General features: G+C 36.1%; 1 protein-coding gene across 2 annotated transcripts; it reads left to right on the top strand.

The window, feature by feature from the left end:
• The first annotated feature begins 644 nt into the window (after window positions 1-644).
• Window positions 645-17818, top strand: cdc42 (cell division cycle 42). 2 transcript variants are annotated; one of them, XM_058791309.1, is made up of 6 exons: window positions 645-778; window positions 8564-8706; window positions 8889-8961; window positions 9366-9475; window positions 13137-13334; window positions 16433-17818. In XM_058791309.1, the coding sequence occupies exons 2-6, from the start codon at window positions 8602-8604 to the stop codon at window positions 16520-16522; spliced, it is 576 nt and encodes a 191-aa protein (XP_058647292.1). In that variant the 5' UTR covers window positions 645-778; window positions 8564-8601; the 3' UTR covers window positions 16523-17818. The 2 variants fall into 2 exon arrangements, with proteins under 2 accessions (XP_058647292.1, XP_058647293.1); XM_058791310.1 differs by lacking the exon at window positions 16433-17818 and adding an exon at window positions 14161-14904.
• The last annotated feature ends 1640 nt before the right edge of the window (window positions 17819-19458 follow it).

The following is a 19458-nucleotide window of genomic DNA, read 5'->3' as shown; positions in this document are numbered from 1 at the left end:
GAAACGGTGACTTGATCTCGTTTTTGACGAGCACTTTACTGCCATCGTGTGGTATTTTAAATATTTAGAGAAGTGGGTCAAAAAGCAACCTAAATTAGAAAATTAAATAAATAATTAGAAATAATAAAATCATACCCTCTACAATGAATATATCTGGTTTGTAATATAATGTGATGTACATCTTAACTTGACAGATATCAGAGTTTTATTTATTTATTTTGCTGTTATTACGTAACAACACTGCTGCTATTGCAAAGAATTGCAAAACAATCCGATACATAAATTATATCAACATATACGTAATTAAAATAAGATAAGTTTTAAGTATGTTAAGTATTAAACATATTAAAAGGGAAATATTTTAAGACATCATTTCACATATCAATCCTAATTTATTAAAAATATTAATATTTGATTTACATGATTATCACAGTTTGTGTAAAACTAATTAATTAACTTGTAAATGGCAAATTACTTTCTTTCTTTTTCTTTTTTTTTTTTTTTGATTTCACAAAATCCTGATTTATCTTTTCTCCCTCCTTGTTAATGAAATTTTACGATGTATGTAAGTGGTTTACTGTACATATCAAAATGAAAAGATAAAACTTTGCATATATTGTGTTAGCTTTGCATTTTGCAAAACTCCTTGAAGTTCTCGCTCTAATGAAGTGTGATGGAGTGACGCAGCGTCGCTCGCGCCCCTGCTCTTCAGTTCTGGAAACCCCGAGCGCGCGGACCTGCCAACGCCCGGCGCAGAGAAACAAACAGAAAGGATACGGTGAGTGCCAATGACGCTCTAAATATCAACTAGATATTCCTTCTTATAATCAATATCAGCGGTTGACTTGGTGCAACATCGAGTTATGAATGTGTACTGTATGAATATATTTATTTTGAATGGGTATTTAACGAGTTAAACGTGTTAAATGGCACCGGACGGCAGTTAGCACAGGCGGCTAGCTGAAGCTGAGGAGAACCGGTCAGATTTTACCATAAGCGCTTTTACAATTATTATCTTGTTATTGTATCACATATATGTAAGGTCTGTGTTAATACAATAAATAATTACATTTTTGTCGGTGTTAAATAAAAAGCCATTTCTGGCTTTCAATATGTCATCCTTTGCAGTCGCCTGTTGACGACGGATAACTGTCATCATTTATTTATATTTTCATGTTAGCACATTGTAGCTAATTTGTTTTAAATGCAGATTGAATTATTGTGATTGCTATAAAGGGATTGTGCAGTTAATGCTTATTAAAAATGTTGTTTTGGTGGCCTTTAGTGGTATAGCATGATTGGAAATTCAGAAATGCTTCATACATATATATATATATATATATATATATATATATATATATATATATATATATATATATATATATATATATATATATATATATATATTATATAACGTGTCATTGAATCTGAGTTTGTATTGTTTAGTATCGATGACACTGGCAGGCCTGTTATTGATCTCAACTATATATATATATATATATATGTATGTGAGATCAGTGCAGTATCATGACCCTATATGTATAAAGGTTCATGTTATTGAACTAATTTCATAAATAATTTAAGTGGTTCTATTGGGTTGGAAGGTACTAGTTGACCATTGTTTCCTGTTGATTGTTGATTTGTGTCAGGGATGTCTCTGTCTCTCTCTAACACATGCATTATTTCTATAGTCCGTGTCTTTTTTTAGCACTGTTATTGACTTGTCTGCAGGTTGTTTGTTGTGAAAATTAAAAGAAAAGCAATACTAATGGATGTTTGCATCCAAGGTACTGCTTTTGTTTGATTTCTTGTAGACTGAATGATGTACCAGTGAATGAAGTACCAAAGCATTACTTCCTCTCAGTCTCAGATGAGTTTGTTTGGTAGAGGAGGAGGCAGCATAATTTTTACTTGCATCATTATGTATTTTGCAACAAGTTCTCTCTTACTTCTGGTCATTGAGGAAATGCTTTTCCTGCCACAAATGAATCGTTAAACTATCACAGGAAGAAGGCAGGACTTGCATGAGAAGAATGGACGAATACAGCTAGAACTAATCTATCTTTGTGTTTTATAGTAGAAATAGGCAATATTCAAATTATTTTTTACACTAATTCTTACTGTAAAGGTTTATTAATGTTCTACTGATAAGTAGCACAATTTGGTGGGTCTCTAAAGAATAGCAACCAGCAACAGCTTTTAAAGTAATGTATTTAATATGTAGGGTGGATCATTACTTATGTTTTTACATAACAGCTGTTCGTTCTCAAGTGCGAAATGTGTAGCTAGAATTAGACAGGATTGCAAAACAGGTTGGCTCACATTTACATTATTAATGTTGCTAACAAAAAAATAGTTATAGTTCATTTCTATTGCAAAACTCTTGTTTACTATATTGTCAGATGCTGAAATAAAATGATTCCATTTTTATCACGTGTTTTATCACGCTGTTCATGCATAATGTATACATATAATATAAGCTTATCACCCATCATGTCTATGGAAACCCATTTCTCTCTTTTTTTTTTTTTAATCTAAGTTCTGACTTTTTTGTTGAAATTCTGAGGAGGAGAACTCGGAATTGCAAAATACAAACTTAGAATTCTGAGCAAAAAGTCAGAATTGCGAGATGTAAACTCGGAATTGAGCGGGAAAATGTTTATATTTTGCGGTTCTGTGTTCATATCAGAATTGCGAGAAACAAAGTCCAAATTGTGAGATTAAAAAGTTGCAATTACCTTTTTTTTTTTTTTTTTTTTTTTTTAATTCCATGGTGAAAACAGGCTTTCATACATGTCAGACTAATTAAATGAAATTATTACTGTGTAAATGTAACTGTCTATAACAAGCAGTACTGGTCATTCAATCCCATATGCCTGCAGTGATTTTATTAATTTTATGTGTGTATCATCATATAAATGGCTGATGGTGCATAGTCATATGTTTTCCACCCCAAAAATTAGGGTGGATTTGGGGGAAAAGAGGAATTAGAGGTGGGACTGATTCAAATAGGCTTGTCCAAATGTACCCTGGTTTTAAAGAGCACGGATTTACTGTCTAGGTTTGCACATGAATCAGGATTATATTGCTTTAAACAGTCTAGAGCTTGAAGGAAACTGAAGTTTGGCCTTAATACAGTTATTTCCAGTACACCACTTTTTGTTTGTGGGTTTTTCACTGACTGTAGAATGAGGTCAGGCCTTGCATCCGCAGATTGCAGTGTGCGAGGGGAAGGAAACAGCCGGGATGGGCTTCCATCTCCTCGTCCTGACCATCTGTGAGCTTGAAGGCTCACCCGCTTACTGCTGCATAGCTCTGCAGAGGCTTAGCTGCTACTCAGGCGCGGCGCAAACAGCAGGAAATGGTTCTCTCAGTCTCGCGCTTCGGTGCCCTGCTTCCCCTCCGCACACCAGAGGAAGAGGCTGCTGCTCTACTGTTATTTCTGCCCCCGTGTGTCCTCTCCACACGCTTGGGGTCTGTGTGGTGTGGATAGTGGTTTAGCATACTGACCCGCTGTACGATGTGCAGAAACTGGTGACGTTATGCTTGAGTTTAAAGCCGCAGTGACCCACAATCAGAACAGAGGAGGGGCCGTCAGAGGGGGGCAATTTTGAATGTTTTAAATGTGAACTGTATCAGAAATTAAATAGCGCTTGCTTTTCCTTCATTCTTTGTGTTTGCTATTGGTTGTGATGTAATTTTATTGCATTTATATTCACTCTTTACAGTGTTCATCTAATATTCACATTAACGTAATTGCAGATTGTGTTGTACTAGCTTGTATAACTGACTTTTGTCCAATTTTATTTTTGCTTTAGAGGCCAATTTGTCAATTAGATGCATACAATTTAATAATTTTGTTTACATGGTTATATAAGTGTTTTTGTTTTTTTATACATTACAAATTTTATTGTCAAGTTTATATTCTCAAATTTTAGTGAAGATGCCATTGGTGGCGCATTCACAAATTTGCACATCTTAATTTCCACTGTATGACCATTGCAAAAAATAAAATAAATACAAATAAAAAAATTGAACAAAAAGACAACTTAATATTTTAGACCTTAGATGGGTTACATTTTCTGTTAATCAACTACTGGGTGCACAATGTGCAGAATTGTGCATGTGTGATATTGTAGTCATTTTTTATGGTTAATTATTCTAGGAAACATTTGAGATCTTAACACGGTCAAACTTTCACACTTTCATGTCAGAGACTGAGTTATGAGAGAATATGAATAGTTGAGCACTTGAGGTTGTCTTTAGTGTAGTTTTGCATGAGCAAAATATGAGTGTTAAATCACATTATGTAAAGTTTGGAGTATCACTTCAAAGATGAGGCTGTGTCAAATCACATTGTGCGTCTTTTGCTGATGCTCTTTTAGTATGTGTACTTCAGATTACCTAACAGATTTTAAACTCAAATTGGCTGTCAGTCTAAAAAAGCACTGAATTGTTCCCCACATCCCCACAAGTCTCGCTTACAATTGTTTGGCTTTTTTCCAAAAAGTGTGTGTAAAAATGACAGCAAGCGCATCATCCATGTTAAAAAGAGTGAACTCTGCCGATCTGTGTTAGTGTTCTCGTGTGCGTTTTTTCGTATTTCCTATCAAAATGCATGCTGTGGGTGCGAAAATGCAGAAAATCAAACCTGATCTGAATTTTTTCATGACGGAAGAAAGTTTCGGAGGCAGTGTGTAAACGTGATTGATACAACATGAGGTGGTATTTATTTTTTAAACGTGCGACATTTTCGGACAAAAATTTCGGACTCCGTGTGCAATGGCCTTAATGATATATTGTTGGTATTGTAACAGTCTGAGTGGAGAATTATCTTGTAATTGATGCACCTAGTCTGCAATCAGAACGCAATAGAAGACAAAACACTGTTAACCTTTTAAATGTGTGTGATTTTCAGTAGGGCTGCTCGATTATGACAAAAATCATAATCACGATTATTTTGGTCAATATTGTAATCACGATTATTAAAAACTATTATTAGTGGGCCATATGATCAAAACTTTATATGAAAGATTTATTTAGATGGTGATGTGTATATATATTTTCTGTAAATAAGGTTGCTATGACATCTACATTTTAGAGACCAGCGAAATGACAAAATTCTCAATATCACAGCAGAATACCAGAGTAACTAATATTAGTTAAAAAAAACAGAGGTCCTCAAAATTATTGAAAATAATTAAACTGCCAGTAATAAAAAAGAACAATAGAATAAAAATGAAACAAACTGCACTTTAAGTTTTTTTTTTTTTAATGCAAGTTTAGCTATTCAGTTAACAGCCTACTAGAGAATTTGAATAACAACATAGTCTTCACTGTAAGAATTAAACTTCCTTTTGTTTCTTATTAAAGTTACAAAAGTCCTTTAGTCAAGAGCAGCGAGTGATTTTTGGATTTGTCTTGTTGTTTGATTAATATAAAGCACACAGTCGCAGCAGGAATATAGCCCGCTGTCACTTTAAGAGCCGCGCAGATCCAATTTACTGTTACACATGTATTTTTATTCTCAACACTTTACGTTCATTTATTACATAACCGATGAGGGTTTACATGAATAATCACTAAGCGTCGCATTTTGACACATTTTTGTGTGCATTTGACCGTTTAGGCGCTAAAAGATTACTTCACATGTCCGTGTCCTTTTCCATCTCTGAGCGCATAAGTTACACAGTAATCTTCCCGAGGAAGTGCGCAAGTTCTCTTTCATGCTTTTAAATCAAGCACTTCACATTTTGAAAAAGTCTCGTTACACGATTTTACTGATTTGCACGTGAAATTGGGCTTTTATGGAGGAACGAAAGTGCACCGCTGGAAAGGGGGCGGAACGGGGTGCAAAACGTTTTATCTCGACTACTGTATTTTCATAATCGTTGGAGGTGGAAATCGAAACTGAATTTCGATTAATTGCACAGCCCTAATTTTCAGTCTAGTAGTATGCATTTCGCATAAATCTGAGGAGTTTCAGGCTTCAGTTGTTTCCATCAGCTCGGGGTAGGTGAGTAATAGAAAAGCCATAATGCATTTAAATGAAACTATTGCTCAGTCATTGCACATACCATTTGTTGGATGCATATAATATGAGCCAATCTCATGCCAGATTAATTAAAGGACATTTATTACTGCACAAATGTAACTATCTGTGAGACATTGAAGGGTGTGAAATTGATTTGAATGTCTTATTCTCGCTTCTGCAGCAGTTAATGGGGACTGATTAATTTTGCACATTTTGTGTTGATAGCAGCTAGGTTTGTTACAGTTTCTAATGTGGGTGTTTTATGCTTGCAGACCAAGAGCACATTTAGTTTCTAACACTGGAAAAGCAGCGTGAGAGACTTCATTCAGAGAGATTCGGTCTTAAAATCTGTTTTGGTATTATGCTGACAAATTTAGATGTGGTTACTGATCATAAAGTATTTCTACACTGCTTTGAAAAAAGTATTTTTAATTAAAATATAGTTCTGTTACATAAACTGCTGTTGCATTTTGAGTAAGAACAACAGTAAGTGAGTCTGGTGTTAGCTTAGTAACCAGTTTGAAGGATTTAGTGAATAACTTGTAACTAGCAGTTCGTTCAAAGCCATTTTATCGTGAATCTTTCAACACTGTTTGTGCTGTATATTTGTTTTGTGGTACAGGAAACACTGATTTAAATCATATGGTCAGTTCAGATCATACAGTAAAGGAGAATTTAGCCCTGCTAAATACAGTTCCCTCTTTGAATATTGCTATCACGAATGATCCCATTTCCTCCTTTACTCTTTCTGCTCTCCCTCTCCATATACAGGTGCTGGTCATATAATTAGAATATCATCAAAAAGTTGATTTATTTCACTAATTCCATTCAAAAAGTGAAACTTGTATATTATATTCATTCATTACACACAGACTGATATATTTCAAATGTTTATTTCTTTTAATTTTGATGATTAGAGCTTACAGCTCATGAAAGTCAAAAATCAGTATCTCAAAATATTAGAATATTACTTAAGACCAATACAAAGAAAGGATTTTTAGAAATCTTGGCCAACTGAAAAGTATGAGCATGTACAGCACTCAATACTTAGTTGAGGCTCCTTTGCCTGAATTACTGCAGCAATGCGGCGTGGCATGGAGTCGATCAGTCTGTGGCACTGCTCAGGTGTTATGAGAGCCCAGGTTGCTCTGATAGTGGCCTTCAGCTCATCTGCATTGTTGGGTCTGGTGTCTCTCATCTTCCTCTTGACAATACCCCATAGATTCTCTATGGGGTTCAGGTCAGCGAGTTTGCTGGCCAATCAAGCACAGTAACACTATGGTCATTGAACCAGCTTTTGGTACCTTTGGCAGTGTGGGCAGGTGCCAAGTCCTGCTGGAAAATGAAATCAGCATCTCCATAAAGCTTGTCAACAGAAGGAAGCATGAAGTGCTCTAAAATTTCCTGGTAGATGGCTGCGTTGACTGTGGACATCAGAAAACACAGTGGACCAACACCAGCAGATGACATGGCAGCCCAAATCATCACTGACTGTGGAAACTTCACACTGGACTTCAAGCAACATGGATTCTGTGCCTCTCCACTCTTCCTTCAGACTCTGGGACCTTGATTTCCAAATGAAATGTAAAATTTACTTTCATCTGAAAAGAGGACTTTGGACCACTGAGCAACAGTCCAGTTCTTTTTCTCCACAGCCAGTTAAGATGCTTCTGACATTGTCTCTGGTTCAGAAGTGGCTTGGTAGCCCTTTTCCTGAAGACGTCTGAGCGTGGTGACTCTTGATGCACTGACTCCAGCTTCAGTTCTCTCCTTGTGAAGCTCTCCCAAGTGTTTGAATCGGCTTTGCTTGACTGTATTCTCAAGCTTGCGGTCATCCCTGTTGCTTGTGCACCTTTTCCTACCCAAATTCTTCCTTCCAGTCAACTTTGCATTTAATATGCTTTGATACAGCACTCTGTAAACAGCCACACCTTTCAGTAATGACCTTCTGTGACTTACCCTCTTTGTGGAGGGTGTCAATGTTCGTCTTCTGGATCATTGCCATGTCAGCAGTCTTCCCATTATTGTGGTTTCAAAGAACAAGAGATACCCAGCTTTTATACTGTAGGGATGGTCATTTATTCAAACTCAAATGTAAATATTCTAATATTTTGAGATACTGATTTTTGACTTTCATGAGCTGTAAGCTCTAATCATCAAAATTAAAAGAAATAAACATTTGAAATATATCAGTCTGTGTGTAATGAATGAATATAATATACAAGTTTCACTTTTTGAATGGAATTGGTGAAATAAATAAACTTTTTGATGATATTCTAATTATATGACCAGCACCTGTATGTTAAAGAATGCAATAAAGATTTGCTAAACATATTTTGGCTGTTTCTGTGGTTCTATCTGTATTTTACTCTGCACATGTGATAGCAGTGGGCATAGAAATGTTGTGTAATACTCATGTGCTTAAGTGTCTCTCTTTACACCTTCTAAACTTGAGACTGACACATTAGTGGTGAGCCAGCTATTACTGAATAAAGTGTCTCATGTGAATGCTTTTGTCTTTCATTGCAGATCTTGAATGAGAACAGTGGATTTGTAAAAGCACAGCTATGCAGACGATCAAGTGCGTCGTTGTTGGTGATGGTGCAGTGGGTAAAACCTGTCTATTAATCTCCTATACAACTAATAAATTCCCCTCCGAATATGTACCAACGGTGAGTATCGTTTTCCGGTTCCTTTCATGTTCCATTGTATTATTGAAGTCTCATGTCTTGACCTGTCATGTTTATTTTTTTTTTCCTGCTGGATTTCAGTGGCTGTAATCCTTTTATTGTATGAAAACAAACAAAAATGTTTCCTGAATGTACAAAGGACCCTTTCTTTGCTCTGCTTACAGGTCTTTGATAACTATGCAGTTACGGTTATGATTGGTGGTGAGCCGTACACCCTTGGGCTGTTTGACACTGCAGGTACAGTACAAATTACTTAGTTTAAACTCTTCACTTTCATTTATAGCTTATTAATTAACGTGCATCATCATTAAGCTTTAATAAAACCTGTTTGATAGTAGGAATTTCTCGGGCTTTTAGAGTGTCTGTGATGGAGCTCATAGTCTGATGGGGAAAAAAACATTCATGATGATCATTGTTATAGAAATTAGACCTCAGGAGCTTTGGAGCATTCTACACATTCCTGTGGAGGGTGGTTGAGCTTGAAACTGCTTTTTCTGGAGGATTGTGGGACCAGAGTTTTTTGCTCTGCATGTGTTCAAATGCACCATGGGCAGCATGACTGAATTACGTCCATTTGGCTACTCAGGATTGCAAATGCACTCTTGGTTTTAATTTATCCTTTCATTTCCATCTCTTTGCAGGTCAGGAAGATTACGATAGATTACGACCCCTGAGCTACCCTCAGACAGATGTCTTCTTAGTCTGTTTCTCAGTTGTTTCACCTTCTTCGTTTGAAAACGTCAAAGAAAAGGTGAGCTTGAATCATTTGAACGTCCCAGGACAATGCATTTCGCTGGCCTCTATTTTTGATGTGACATGCTGTTTGCAGGGATTAAAGTTCTCCGTCTCTACGACGGATTTATGTTAATTGCAGCGAGTCTACGACGGATTTGCATCATTTGCAGGGCTCCCGCCTGTTTTTAATGTCTTAAATGTACTTTTCATAATTTTAAGGCCGTAAATAGGCTTACATTTCTCAAATAGTGTAATGCATTTCTTAATTTTAGCTTGAATGGGTCTTAAATTAGGGAAAGACGAGGTGTATTCAACCTGCTGAGGGGGATGTGATCAAAGCCTGGATTGGAGTGAAAGCACGTTCCTCTCTCCGCTCGAAGCATTCTGTATTCACTCCGCTGTGCATCCACTCCGGGTTTTGTGTTCCCGCTCACGGAAAAACTGCTCCGTGTTCACTCCATTAGTTATTAGGGATAAATGAGGGGAAAAGAAACATGTAGCGCGTTGTTGTTGTTCTGCCGGCACACCAAAAATCATCCCCTCCACGGCTGTAGCGTCTCACTGACAACATAGTAACGCCGCTCGCATCATTCACAGTCGAGTTATTATCAGAGAACAGAGCAGAATTCGGTGCGGGATTGCGGCTATTACCGGTAATAATCATTCTACAGATTCCCGCAGGTTCCGACGGAATGTATCACATTTGCGCGTGCTTTTGAGTCACTCACTCGCGCGCTCTCATCTGTGCACAGATCGCGATAAGGAGAGTGACAGCTTTTAATAATTATTAAGGGAGTTTGCAAATGTGATATTGATTTAATACAACAGATCAATAAACAAGTACTGCATTTTTGCTCTATATCATCAATGAAAATAGTTCTAAATAAAGTAACAGCTGAGCCGCTGCACATCTCTAAAAGCAAACACAGGGGTTACTGTATAATTTCAGTTATTTAAATCATTTAATAGTTCTGTATTCAAAATTGTATATTTAAAACATTAATCTCCCCATTAATTTATGAATTTAATTGCACTCATGCCACCTCTGAGCCTCATTAAACGTCTGAAAATGTACCTACAAGCCACTTTTGTGTTCTTCTGTACCACCTCTGTAGTACAAATTAATTTCTTATTAATACTAATTTCATATAATTGGTAACTTATTTGTATTATTCTACTTCTTATTAATAATTTTTTTTTAAATAGACATTTTAAAAAGCTTATAAACATTTTTTTGAATTTGACATGAAAATGATGCCATTGCAAAAAAGAAAATGCCCTTTTTTTTTACAGTTGAATATATTATATTTAGACCTAACTGAAAAAATTGAAGTACTGATAATTTAATTTGTATCTTGTTGTTGTTTTTTGTTTGTGCTATTGATTGTCATTAATTTATATGTTCTTATTTTATTATTTACTAAATTATTCAAAGACATACTTCTTTTTTTTTAGTTAATATAAATTTGATTCTGAGTGCAGGTGATTCTTGGGTGGGGAGGGGGTGTGGTCCATGGGAAATAGTCCTGCCACCACAGCTGGAAAAAATCCTAGAGGAAACACTGCATACATTTAATAAAATTAGAAAAATGCATTTACAAAAGTAAAAAGAAAATTCCCCTGTAAATCACTTTGTCAAATGTCACCTCGTATTAAGAAGGCTAATTTTTGATCAGAATTTATTATTATTGATTAGAAGGTGCTCCTAAATGTTTTTTAAATTAGGAGGACAAGCGCTACTAATTACAAGAAGAAAAACACAGCTCTTAAACTGGGTGTGTGACGGGTATGGCTGTGGATCAGGGTTTGGCTTAGGAAAAATTTTCAGTCAAAAGATTTTTTTTTGCTTTAATCCCTGTGTTTGTCTCTGCCTGTAGTCCAAAATGATCACCTGCAGTGTTTCCCCACAAGATTTGGTGAAACTATTGGGGTGGACCTTGATCCTTCTAGAGCAGGGAGAGGTAACTTCGGTCCTGGAGGGCCGGTGTCCTGCAGAGTTTAGCTCCAACCCTAATCAAACACACCTGCCTGTAACTTTCTAGTGATCTTGAACACCTTGATTAGCTTCTTCAGGTGTGTTTGATTAGGGTTGAGCTAAACTCTGCAAGACACCGGCCCTCCAGGACCGAATTTGCCTATCCCTGTTCTAAAGGGATCCAGGGACATACAACATTTTGAAGTTAAATGCATTAATCTGGTGCACTTTGAGATTTTAAAGCTCCAACCCATTTTCAGTGTCCAAATTGAACAGAGTACAAAGTCTTGTACCTGGACTTTAAGGTGGACTCCAATCTCTTTTTTGTTGTGGTAGTGTCTCAGTCTGTTATATTCACATTGGTGTTGTAGAAAGCCAGACAATTAGAATATAATTATTATTTTACTTTTAAATTATTATTAGTAGTTATTAGGGGTGACCCCGAATAGTTGACAATTCGATGCTTCGATAGGAGGAGCCTGATTCGACTCAGTCGAATATTTGCAGGGTGTTATGATCATGCCATTTTGGCTATATGGGGGTGCTCAAATATCTGATTTCACATAGAACTGTCGGTTTTCTCACAATAAGTTAATATACAGCCTATTAAGAAAATGCTGCAAAAAAGAATCTGAAAAGAAAGAAGCTTTGAATAAATATTTTAACGTGCGTGAATAAATCCAACCACCCCTATAGATTTAAGTTTCACTTTCTATAATCTGTGAATGACAGAGGAGCATCTTTGCGGCAGGGATTTAAATCTTTAATAAGACTCAAATTGATACAGGCAGAGTGAAACTAGGTAGAGTACAAGTGATTTCAAAACATTTCAGCTGGTTCATATATATTGTGTATTATTTATCTCGTATAAGATGCATTTGGTTGAGTTATGCTGCAGTAAAGAGCTTCATTGTACTACGGTGATGATCTCTTCATTGCGCTGCGCGAGAAGTACAAACAAAATGATGAGTTAAATCCCATTGATTTAAAATCCTGCTATCAGATGCTTCATTCTACCGGTAGTAATAGAAGACAAGTACTAATGGTAGTAATTGTACTGTTTTTAAGACCGTAATATATTACTATTGTAATGCAGTTTCACTCTAAAATAAATGTAAATGAAAAAATGCTTTATAGTATTACTTTAAGGAAAATTACTATACAAGAGTTAAACCATTGAGCTGTTATTTTGGCGGAAGGTTTACTTATGCGTCACATTACAAATCTTGTGAAATACTGTAATCACCTGTCCATGAAAATGTTGGAAATTATGCGAATGTGAAAACAATGTGTATCTGTTGCATTTCTAAATGATTCACAAGCTAATCACTTGAGCAAAGTGTGGTGTTCTTTTTGAAACATGCTGCACAACAGACTATATTCTTATTTAAATTGCAGGATTTTGTGATTTGATAAGCCATATCATGCTTTTGATTTTAGTTTGTTTGCCATGCTTTGCCAAAGCAGTAGCGCAAAACACAACGTCGAAGACATTGTTATGAGAAGTGTAAAAATGTTTTCGCTTTATTTTGAAACTGTGGCGGGCCATCATAGTATAGGTAATTAATGGGAAACACTGATCAGCGATTTTGTTAGTAAGTTTTCAGTCTGGTCATATTGGCTACTAGTTTTTACTAGTTATAGAACAATTACACAGGTTGATTGGAAAAAAGGGTCTGATCCTTTGGCCTTTGTCCTACAGTGGGTACCTGAGATCACCCACCACTGTCCAAAGACCCCCTTCCTGCTGGTGGGGACGCAGATTGATCTGAGAGATGATCCTTCTACCATCGAGAAGCTTGCCAAGAACAAACAGAAACCCATCACTCCGGAGACAGCAGAGAAGCTGGCCCGTGATCTGAAGGCTGTCAAATATGTGGAGTGCTCCGCTCTGACGCAGGTGAGTGAGGTCTCACGCACAGCACACAATTGTAATGATATGTTCATGAATGTATATCATCTACTTAATAAACAGAAACTGCCTCTTTAGTTGGTCATTTAACATGCCAAAATATCCTCGGTAAGATTGTTGTCAGATTGAAGTCATTCTCAGTGGTTAGAAGAAGTGTCCTGATGATATAGGATTAATATTTGACATTTGATTTTTGAAACAAAGTCTTTCAGGTGTGTTTTGTATTTATTTATTTATTTATATATTTATTTCATTTTATGTACCGTTTACATTAACAAGAAAGTGGAAGCTTCATAGCATTTGGTCAGAGGCTCAGAGACTTGGTGACTTGTTTGAATTTTTATGTTTTTAAAAATTATCTTTGGTTTGTCATCAGAGGTTGATCTGTCATTGACCAGCAATTCTTCTTGATGCTTGCTAAAATATAATTTGTTATGCAACTGCATAGGTGATTCTTTCACAATAAGACCAAGAATGTATTTTAAAGCAGCTATTATGATTTCCTTTTTTTTTTTTTTTGCTTGGCACTTTTTTATTTATTTATTTATTTTTTTTAAGCCTGCCGCACTAATTTATCCATTTTCATAATTTGATAGAATCATCCATTGGCCTGTGTGGCATCTGCACCTGTAGAATTACTACTTAGTGGTTCTTTCTGTGCAACAAGCTCTTCTCTTCCTCACTAGCTGCTTTTCTCTGTTGAAATTTGCTAGTTCCTCTCTTTATCTCACCTCTTCTCTCTCTTTCTCATCTGTTTTCTGTAACTGCTAACATTGGTGCTTTATTCTGTTTCCCTTCCCTTCTGTGTTCATAGCGAGGTCTGAAGAATGTATTTGATGAAGCTATCCTAGCTGCCCTCGAACCTCCTGAAACGCAGCGAAAACGGAAGTGCTGTATATTTTAAACCTCTCTCTTTCTAACGCCTCACTCTTCCCCAGATGTTTGCTGCTTCCTTTAGTTACCTCTTGCTCCACAGAAATGACAAGTTTCCCAATCTCTTAAGTGACGTCATGAATATGTATCTTGTTTCACAAATACTAAAGGATTTGCTTTTGCTATTTTCTTTTTTTCTACTTTTTTGTTGGCTTTGGAGACTGCTAACGTTAGACCCATCTATTGGGAGTGACATTTGTCTCCTTTCTACAGATTTTTATTATTATTATTATCATTATTTGCACTTTGGTTTTGGAAAAAAAAAAAATGTGGAAGTTTACAATGAAGGGTTGAGTATATAGTTTTTTGCTTTAAGTACTGATATGTTGCTTTAGACATGAAGGTTCATAGTCTTTATTTCATTGTTAGTGTTAAGAGAAGACAAAGGTAAAATAGTTAATTACTTTGCTGCTCAGTTTATTTGCAAGAATCATTATATGTCAGTGTATTTATTTTGTACTGCAACAATTGTATCATATAAAGTTAATTCTAAACTTAACGTATGGCTACAATTTGCAATTTGGTGCCATTCTTATCCTTACAGCGTCTTGAGAGTTTAAATGGCTTAATATAATCCTGTGAACTGATTTGTGCCATTAATAAAGGACAGCTGCAATTGCCATTACTTAATGCGTCTCTCTCATCAATTAATGCAAAATGCTGTTTAAAGAGTAAATGTGTTTTAAAGAGTTGTTTTCTTTTTTTAAATGGCCACGATCAACTTTGCCAACACTAAAACAAGAATGTTATACATTACCCAGTGTCTTATTGCACAAAGCGTAATCCACATCTACCTTCCACCAGTTGTTTGTGAATAAATCCTTTTCACTATGGTTCACACAGTGGGGCCTTGTCACAGAATTCATTTGAGACATGCTAACAGAGCTCGACTGGACAATAACTTCTCAGACTACTCTTCTGAGGACAGTTTTCTCGAACAATGTCATACTTATTGCTTCCAAGTGCCCAGCAGTTCCTCCTTGGCTCTAATCTGGGCATGTGCACAGAAAAGTGTATTGTACATGTTCTCTCTTGCTTTAGCTGTCACTTGAGGTGTTTTGTCAACAAACAAAAATAATGTGAAATTCTCATGAAAGTGTTGTTCTTGCTCAGTTCGCCCAGATGAGGGCAGTCTTGTAGCAATTCCACATTGCAGGTTGCATTCTCTTGCAGATCATTTGTCCCTGTGAATGTTTGTTATTTCACCCAGAGGCCTGAGTTTCTGTTTGACCAGCCCTTCACCTCACCAACCCTCCAGTCTCTGAGCCTGTGTTTGCTTGCACTTCCACTTTCTTGTTTGACAACCTTGTGTTGTGTCAGAATGACTGCACAGCATGGCTAATTCAGTTGGTTTTTCAGTTGACTGGGTTTTACTCAATAGTTGCAGAGGAAGTATTAAAAATTGTTTACATTTTATGAAATTGGCCAACCATCTGAAATTTTTATTTTTAGGTCATTAATGGGCCCACATGGAATATGTCTGCAGAATTGGTCATTAATAAAATTTGACACATCCCAGATGGCTAGTCCACCCAAAAATAAAAATTGTCATTTACTTACCCTAGTGTCATTCCAAACCTGTATGACTTTAATTTTTCTGCAGAACACAGAATATATTTTGAAGAGTGTTGGTAACCAGTTTCATTTCCCATTGACTTCCATTATATGTAAAGCATTAATTAAAATGGAAATCGATGGGAACTGAAACTGGTTACCAACATTCTTCAGAATATCTTCCAAGTTTTCAAGTATCTTCCAGTTTAGGGTGGACTATCCTCCTTGCTTTAAGATACTAGTAGGAGTACAACACTCTTTTGCACAGTTTGAAAATATATTTTGCATTTTTTAAATCCCAATTGAATGTTTTCCTTTTTTGACTTTTTCCCAATTGCCGTTCTTAGTTGCTTGGTTCACTGTAAATATTAATTTTTGTTATAGGCATTTCCTACACATTTAAATTTAGTTTATGCTGCTTATCCATTATTTTTACGATGCTGTTATTATATTTTGCACTTCCAAAATCATTGAATCATATTGCATCTGGCAGAAGTGATTTATTTTTATAATTTTTTTTCCCAACCCACCCATTGATTTTCTTTTCTGTGTGTTGACCCATGTTGAGTGTCCATCTCTCCCTTGCTTTGTGTTCACAGAAAGGCCTAAAGAACGTATTTGATGAGGCGATTTTGGCAGCCCTGGAGCCCCCAGAGCCCAAGAAGAAGCGTAAATGTGTGCTGCTATGAGCGCCCTGTTACACATCTCTCCCCCTCCCTTCTTTGCTCTGCTAAGGCTGGTCCACAGCTTTACACTCTAAAAAGCAATGTGTAAAAGAAGTGAGTTTCAATATTTGCTCTGCAATAAAGATATAAAGAGTACCCACCATACACATGCACATACACACACAACAAAAAAAACCCACACACGACCCACATGCCCATTAATATAAAAACCTAGAGGGCCTTTTCTAGTTTTGATTCCAGGGGTCTTACTTCTGTACTTCATGGTGAGATTTATTAGAGATGCTGCCTTGGTTTGCCAGCCGTGTTTTGACATTTAAGTGGGTTAATGTAACATACAGTAGTAGTGTTGCACAGGCACTCAAGTCGCTAAAGTCTTAAGTAGGTTCAGGTTGTATTTCTCTCCATTGTGCTGTGCAAACATCGTACGGTGTTCAAAATGGCAACCGAATCTCTCTGACCTGATCCGAAACATCACTAGCCCAAGAAATAAAATAATTATTATATTTGGAGATGTGTTCACGAGTCTGCCGTAATCCCTCTCCCACCCTCGAACAACATCACCTGAAGTGCTTAGAAATAGCTCCCTATTCTTTGCCAATATTCCCATTTAATAGGCATTCAAGACAGTAGTCCTGTAAATGGTTCAGTTGCTTTCAGTGTATAATTTTGACTCCTCGTAAAAAAAAAAAAAAAAAAATTGGTCTATCTCAAGCAGGGAACTTTCTAACAGTGTTAGCAGAACAAGTGGCGTGTTCTAATGCGTTGCTAGGGACCATGGAAGCGTTTTTCCAGAACTTGTGATGCATGTAGGTAAGCCTCCAGGTTCCTTCGGATAGGTTAACATTAATAATAATGTAAGCTGACAAAAGTTGTTGTAGGCTCCAGTTGTTTTTATTTTACCAAATGTTTTTTTTTTCTTTGTGATTATTGATTTTTTTTTTCTTCTTTGTTTTATCTTCATTTTGTTTTCCTCAAAGGTTCATTTCACTCCTTTTTGTTTAGGGGCTGAATCCACAGCAATTCTCTGATTCACCTGTGGTTTTTAAGAAAGAAATCATGCAACAGTTGAATGTTTATGTGGTAGTGCAAGATAACCTCTCTCAGAACCAAGAACCAAGTTTAATAGTGCAACACAGGTGGATCAGAGTTAGTGATTTCCAGTCTGTTTCCCCTCCCTAGTTAGTTATTTGTTTGTTTTGTTTTGGTGTAAACCAAATGATCTGTATGAAGTCTCTCCTTTGTACTGTATATGCATTCTTTTGAGAAAAAAATATTAAACTTATACCTTAATTGCCTTTATCATGTTCCAATCATTTTCTTAAGGAAGTGCATGCATTGTAAATGAACACTGAACTGAATCTTTACTTAAAGGAACACATTTGTGTTCTGTGTACGTTTTTTAATTGATAAGCAAATTTCTTCATGAATTTTCCTTTTTCCCCAGCCTCAGCAGTTTTTGGACTCGGGACAATAGTTGTTGGTCAGTGTGATCATTTCTGCCAGCAGGGTATGCTGTATGTCCAGATAGGTAAAGGATAGCCTCTTTATCAGTAATCTGTAGCAGTGAAGGCTTTGTGAGTATTTTGGGAATATTACATTAGTCATTTTTTTTCACACAAATGTAAGTGCATAATTTAGGTCCATTTAATTGTGCTTCATAACAGCTGCGTTAAAGCAGGTAAGATGTCATTTGGACTAAATAGTAAAACTTTATCCCGTTTCAATCTTATTACTGCAAAAGGCTGGTTTCACACATCTTGTTAACATTTCAATTTTTGCACAGTTGCAGTTCACACAGCCATTGTTTGATACAAATATGCCTGTTTGATGCAAGATTTTCATGTTTTTCAGAATGACTAAATGCAGTTTGGAATGACCATTTCGATTTATATTTTCACTTTGTGTGATTTTAGTTTTTATATATTTTCAGTGACATACTCCTGATGAGCATTTTATAATTTGATAAATGCAAAATTCACAATATGGTGACCACTGAAATCTTTTGTTTTCTGCAAATAGCTGCAGCTCTGTTACTAGGTTTTACCTGTATAAGATCTGTTTAATTAATCATTTATAATCTGTTTAATATTTTATGTTCTTACCTTCCTGGCTGTAAATTATCATTAAATATCCCATTTTAGCTCAATCTATTGTTTTTAGCACACAGTCTACTCAAGATTTATAGATTACGCTGGGGTGGATGAGTTAACATTCCTTGAGTGTTTTACGTGATGGCTGTCAGTGTACACTTGTGTTAAACAGCCACAAAAAACCATTAATTATGAATTGTGGAATGGCAGGCATTCCTTTGTTTGGATGGTGGGGGTGTCCACCTGCATGACTTTACTCATTATCAGCATCATTATCAGTGTGCAGGTTCAACCTACTGACAACTTTGCCAGAACGCCGATGCAGATGATGACTGTTATGAAAACATCACCAGCTGTGCTGCTGTCATCGGGTGAGTCTCACGAGAAGCTGCCCGGGTCGTGTTTCACTCCACAAATCAAAAGGAGGAATTAAGACTTATTGTGTTGTTTGAGTTTGTTTCGGTCTATTTTAGGGCTGTTAAGTTTTTTTTTATTATTATTATTTTTTTTTTCATTTTGACATTTTCATCATAATCAAGCTTGTTTTCTAGTCTACCATAATCTTAATATAATGAATTCACTATAAGTCAAAACTATGTTGTAATGTACAATATCACAGTTTTTGTTGGTCTTCCCATGGGTCATGAAAAGGGGTTTTCAAGCATCATAATACATATTTAATAGAGCTTTAACACAGAAATCACAGAGGATTTATTGTATTAGTTCATATTTTGAACAAGAATCATTAGATGGCTTTAAAAGACTCTATTTAAGGATCTCAGTGCAGCCCCCAAAAACTAATTCATTGTCATTTTAAATTTCTACCCGTCTTTGCCACCACCCTTCAAA

Source organism: Onychostoma macrolepis, chromosome 11, assembly GCF_012432095.1.
Source record: "Onychostoma macrolepis isolate SWU-2019 chromosome 11, ASM1243209v1, whole genome shotgun sequence".
NCBI lineage: Eukaryota > Metazoa > Chordata > Actinopteri > Cypriniformes > Cyprinidae > Onychostoma > Onychostoma macrolepis.
This window is presented reverse-complemented; position numbering and strand designations above follow the sequence as displayed.

What these genes read in the sequence shown, in the direction of transcription:
- cdc42 (XM_058791309.1), top strand. Translation starts at nt 8,602, where the DNA reads ATGCAGACGATCAAGTGCGTCGTTGTTGGTGATGGTGCAGTGGGTAAA. An exon ending in TTGAAAACGTCAAAGAAAAG is followed by an intron (nt 9,476 to 13,136) that starts GTGAGCTTGAAT and finishes TTTGTCCTACAG; the next exon opens with TGGGTACCTGAGATCACCCA. An exon ending in AGTGCTCCGCTCTGACGCAG is followed by an intron (nt 13,335 to 16,432) that starts GTGAGTGAGGTC and finishes TTGTGTTCACAG; the next exon opens with AAAGGCCTAAAGAACGTATT.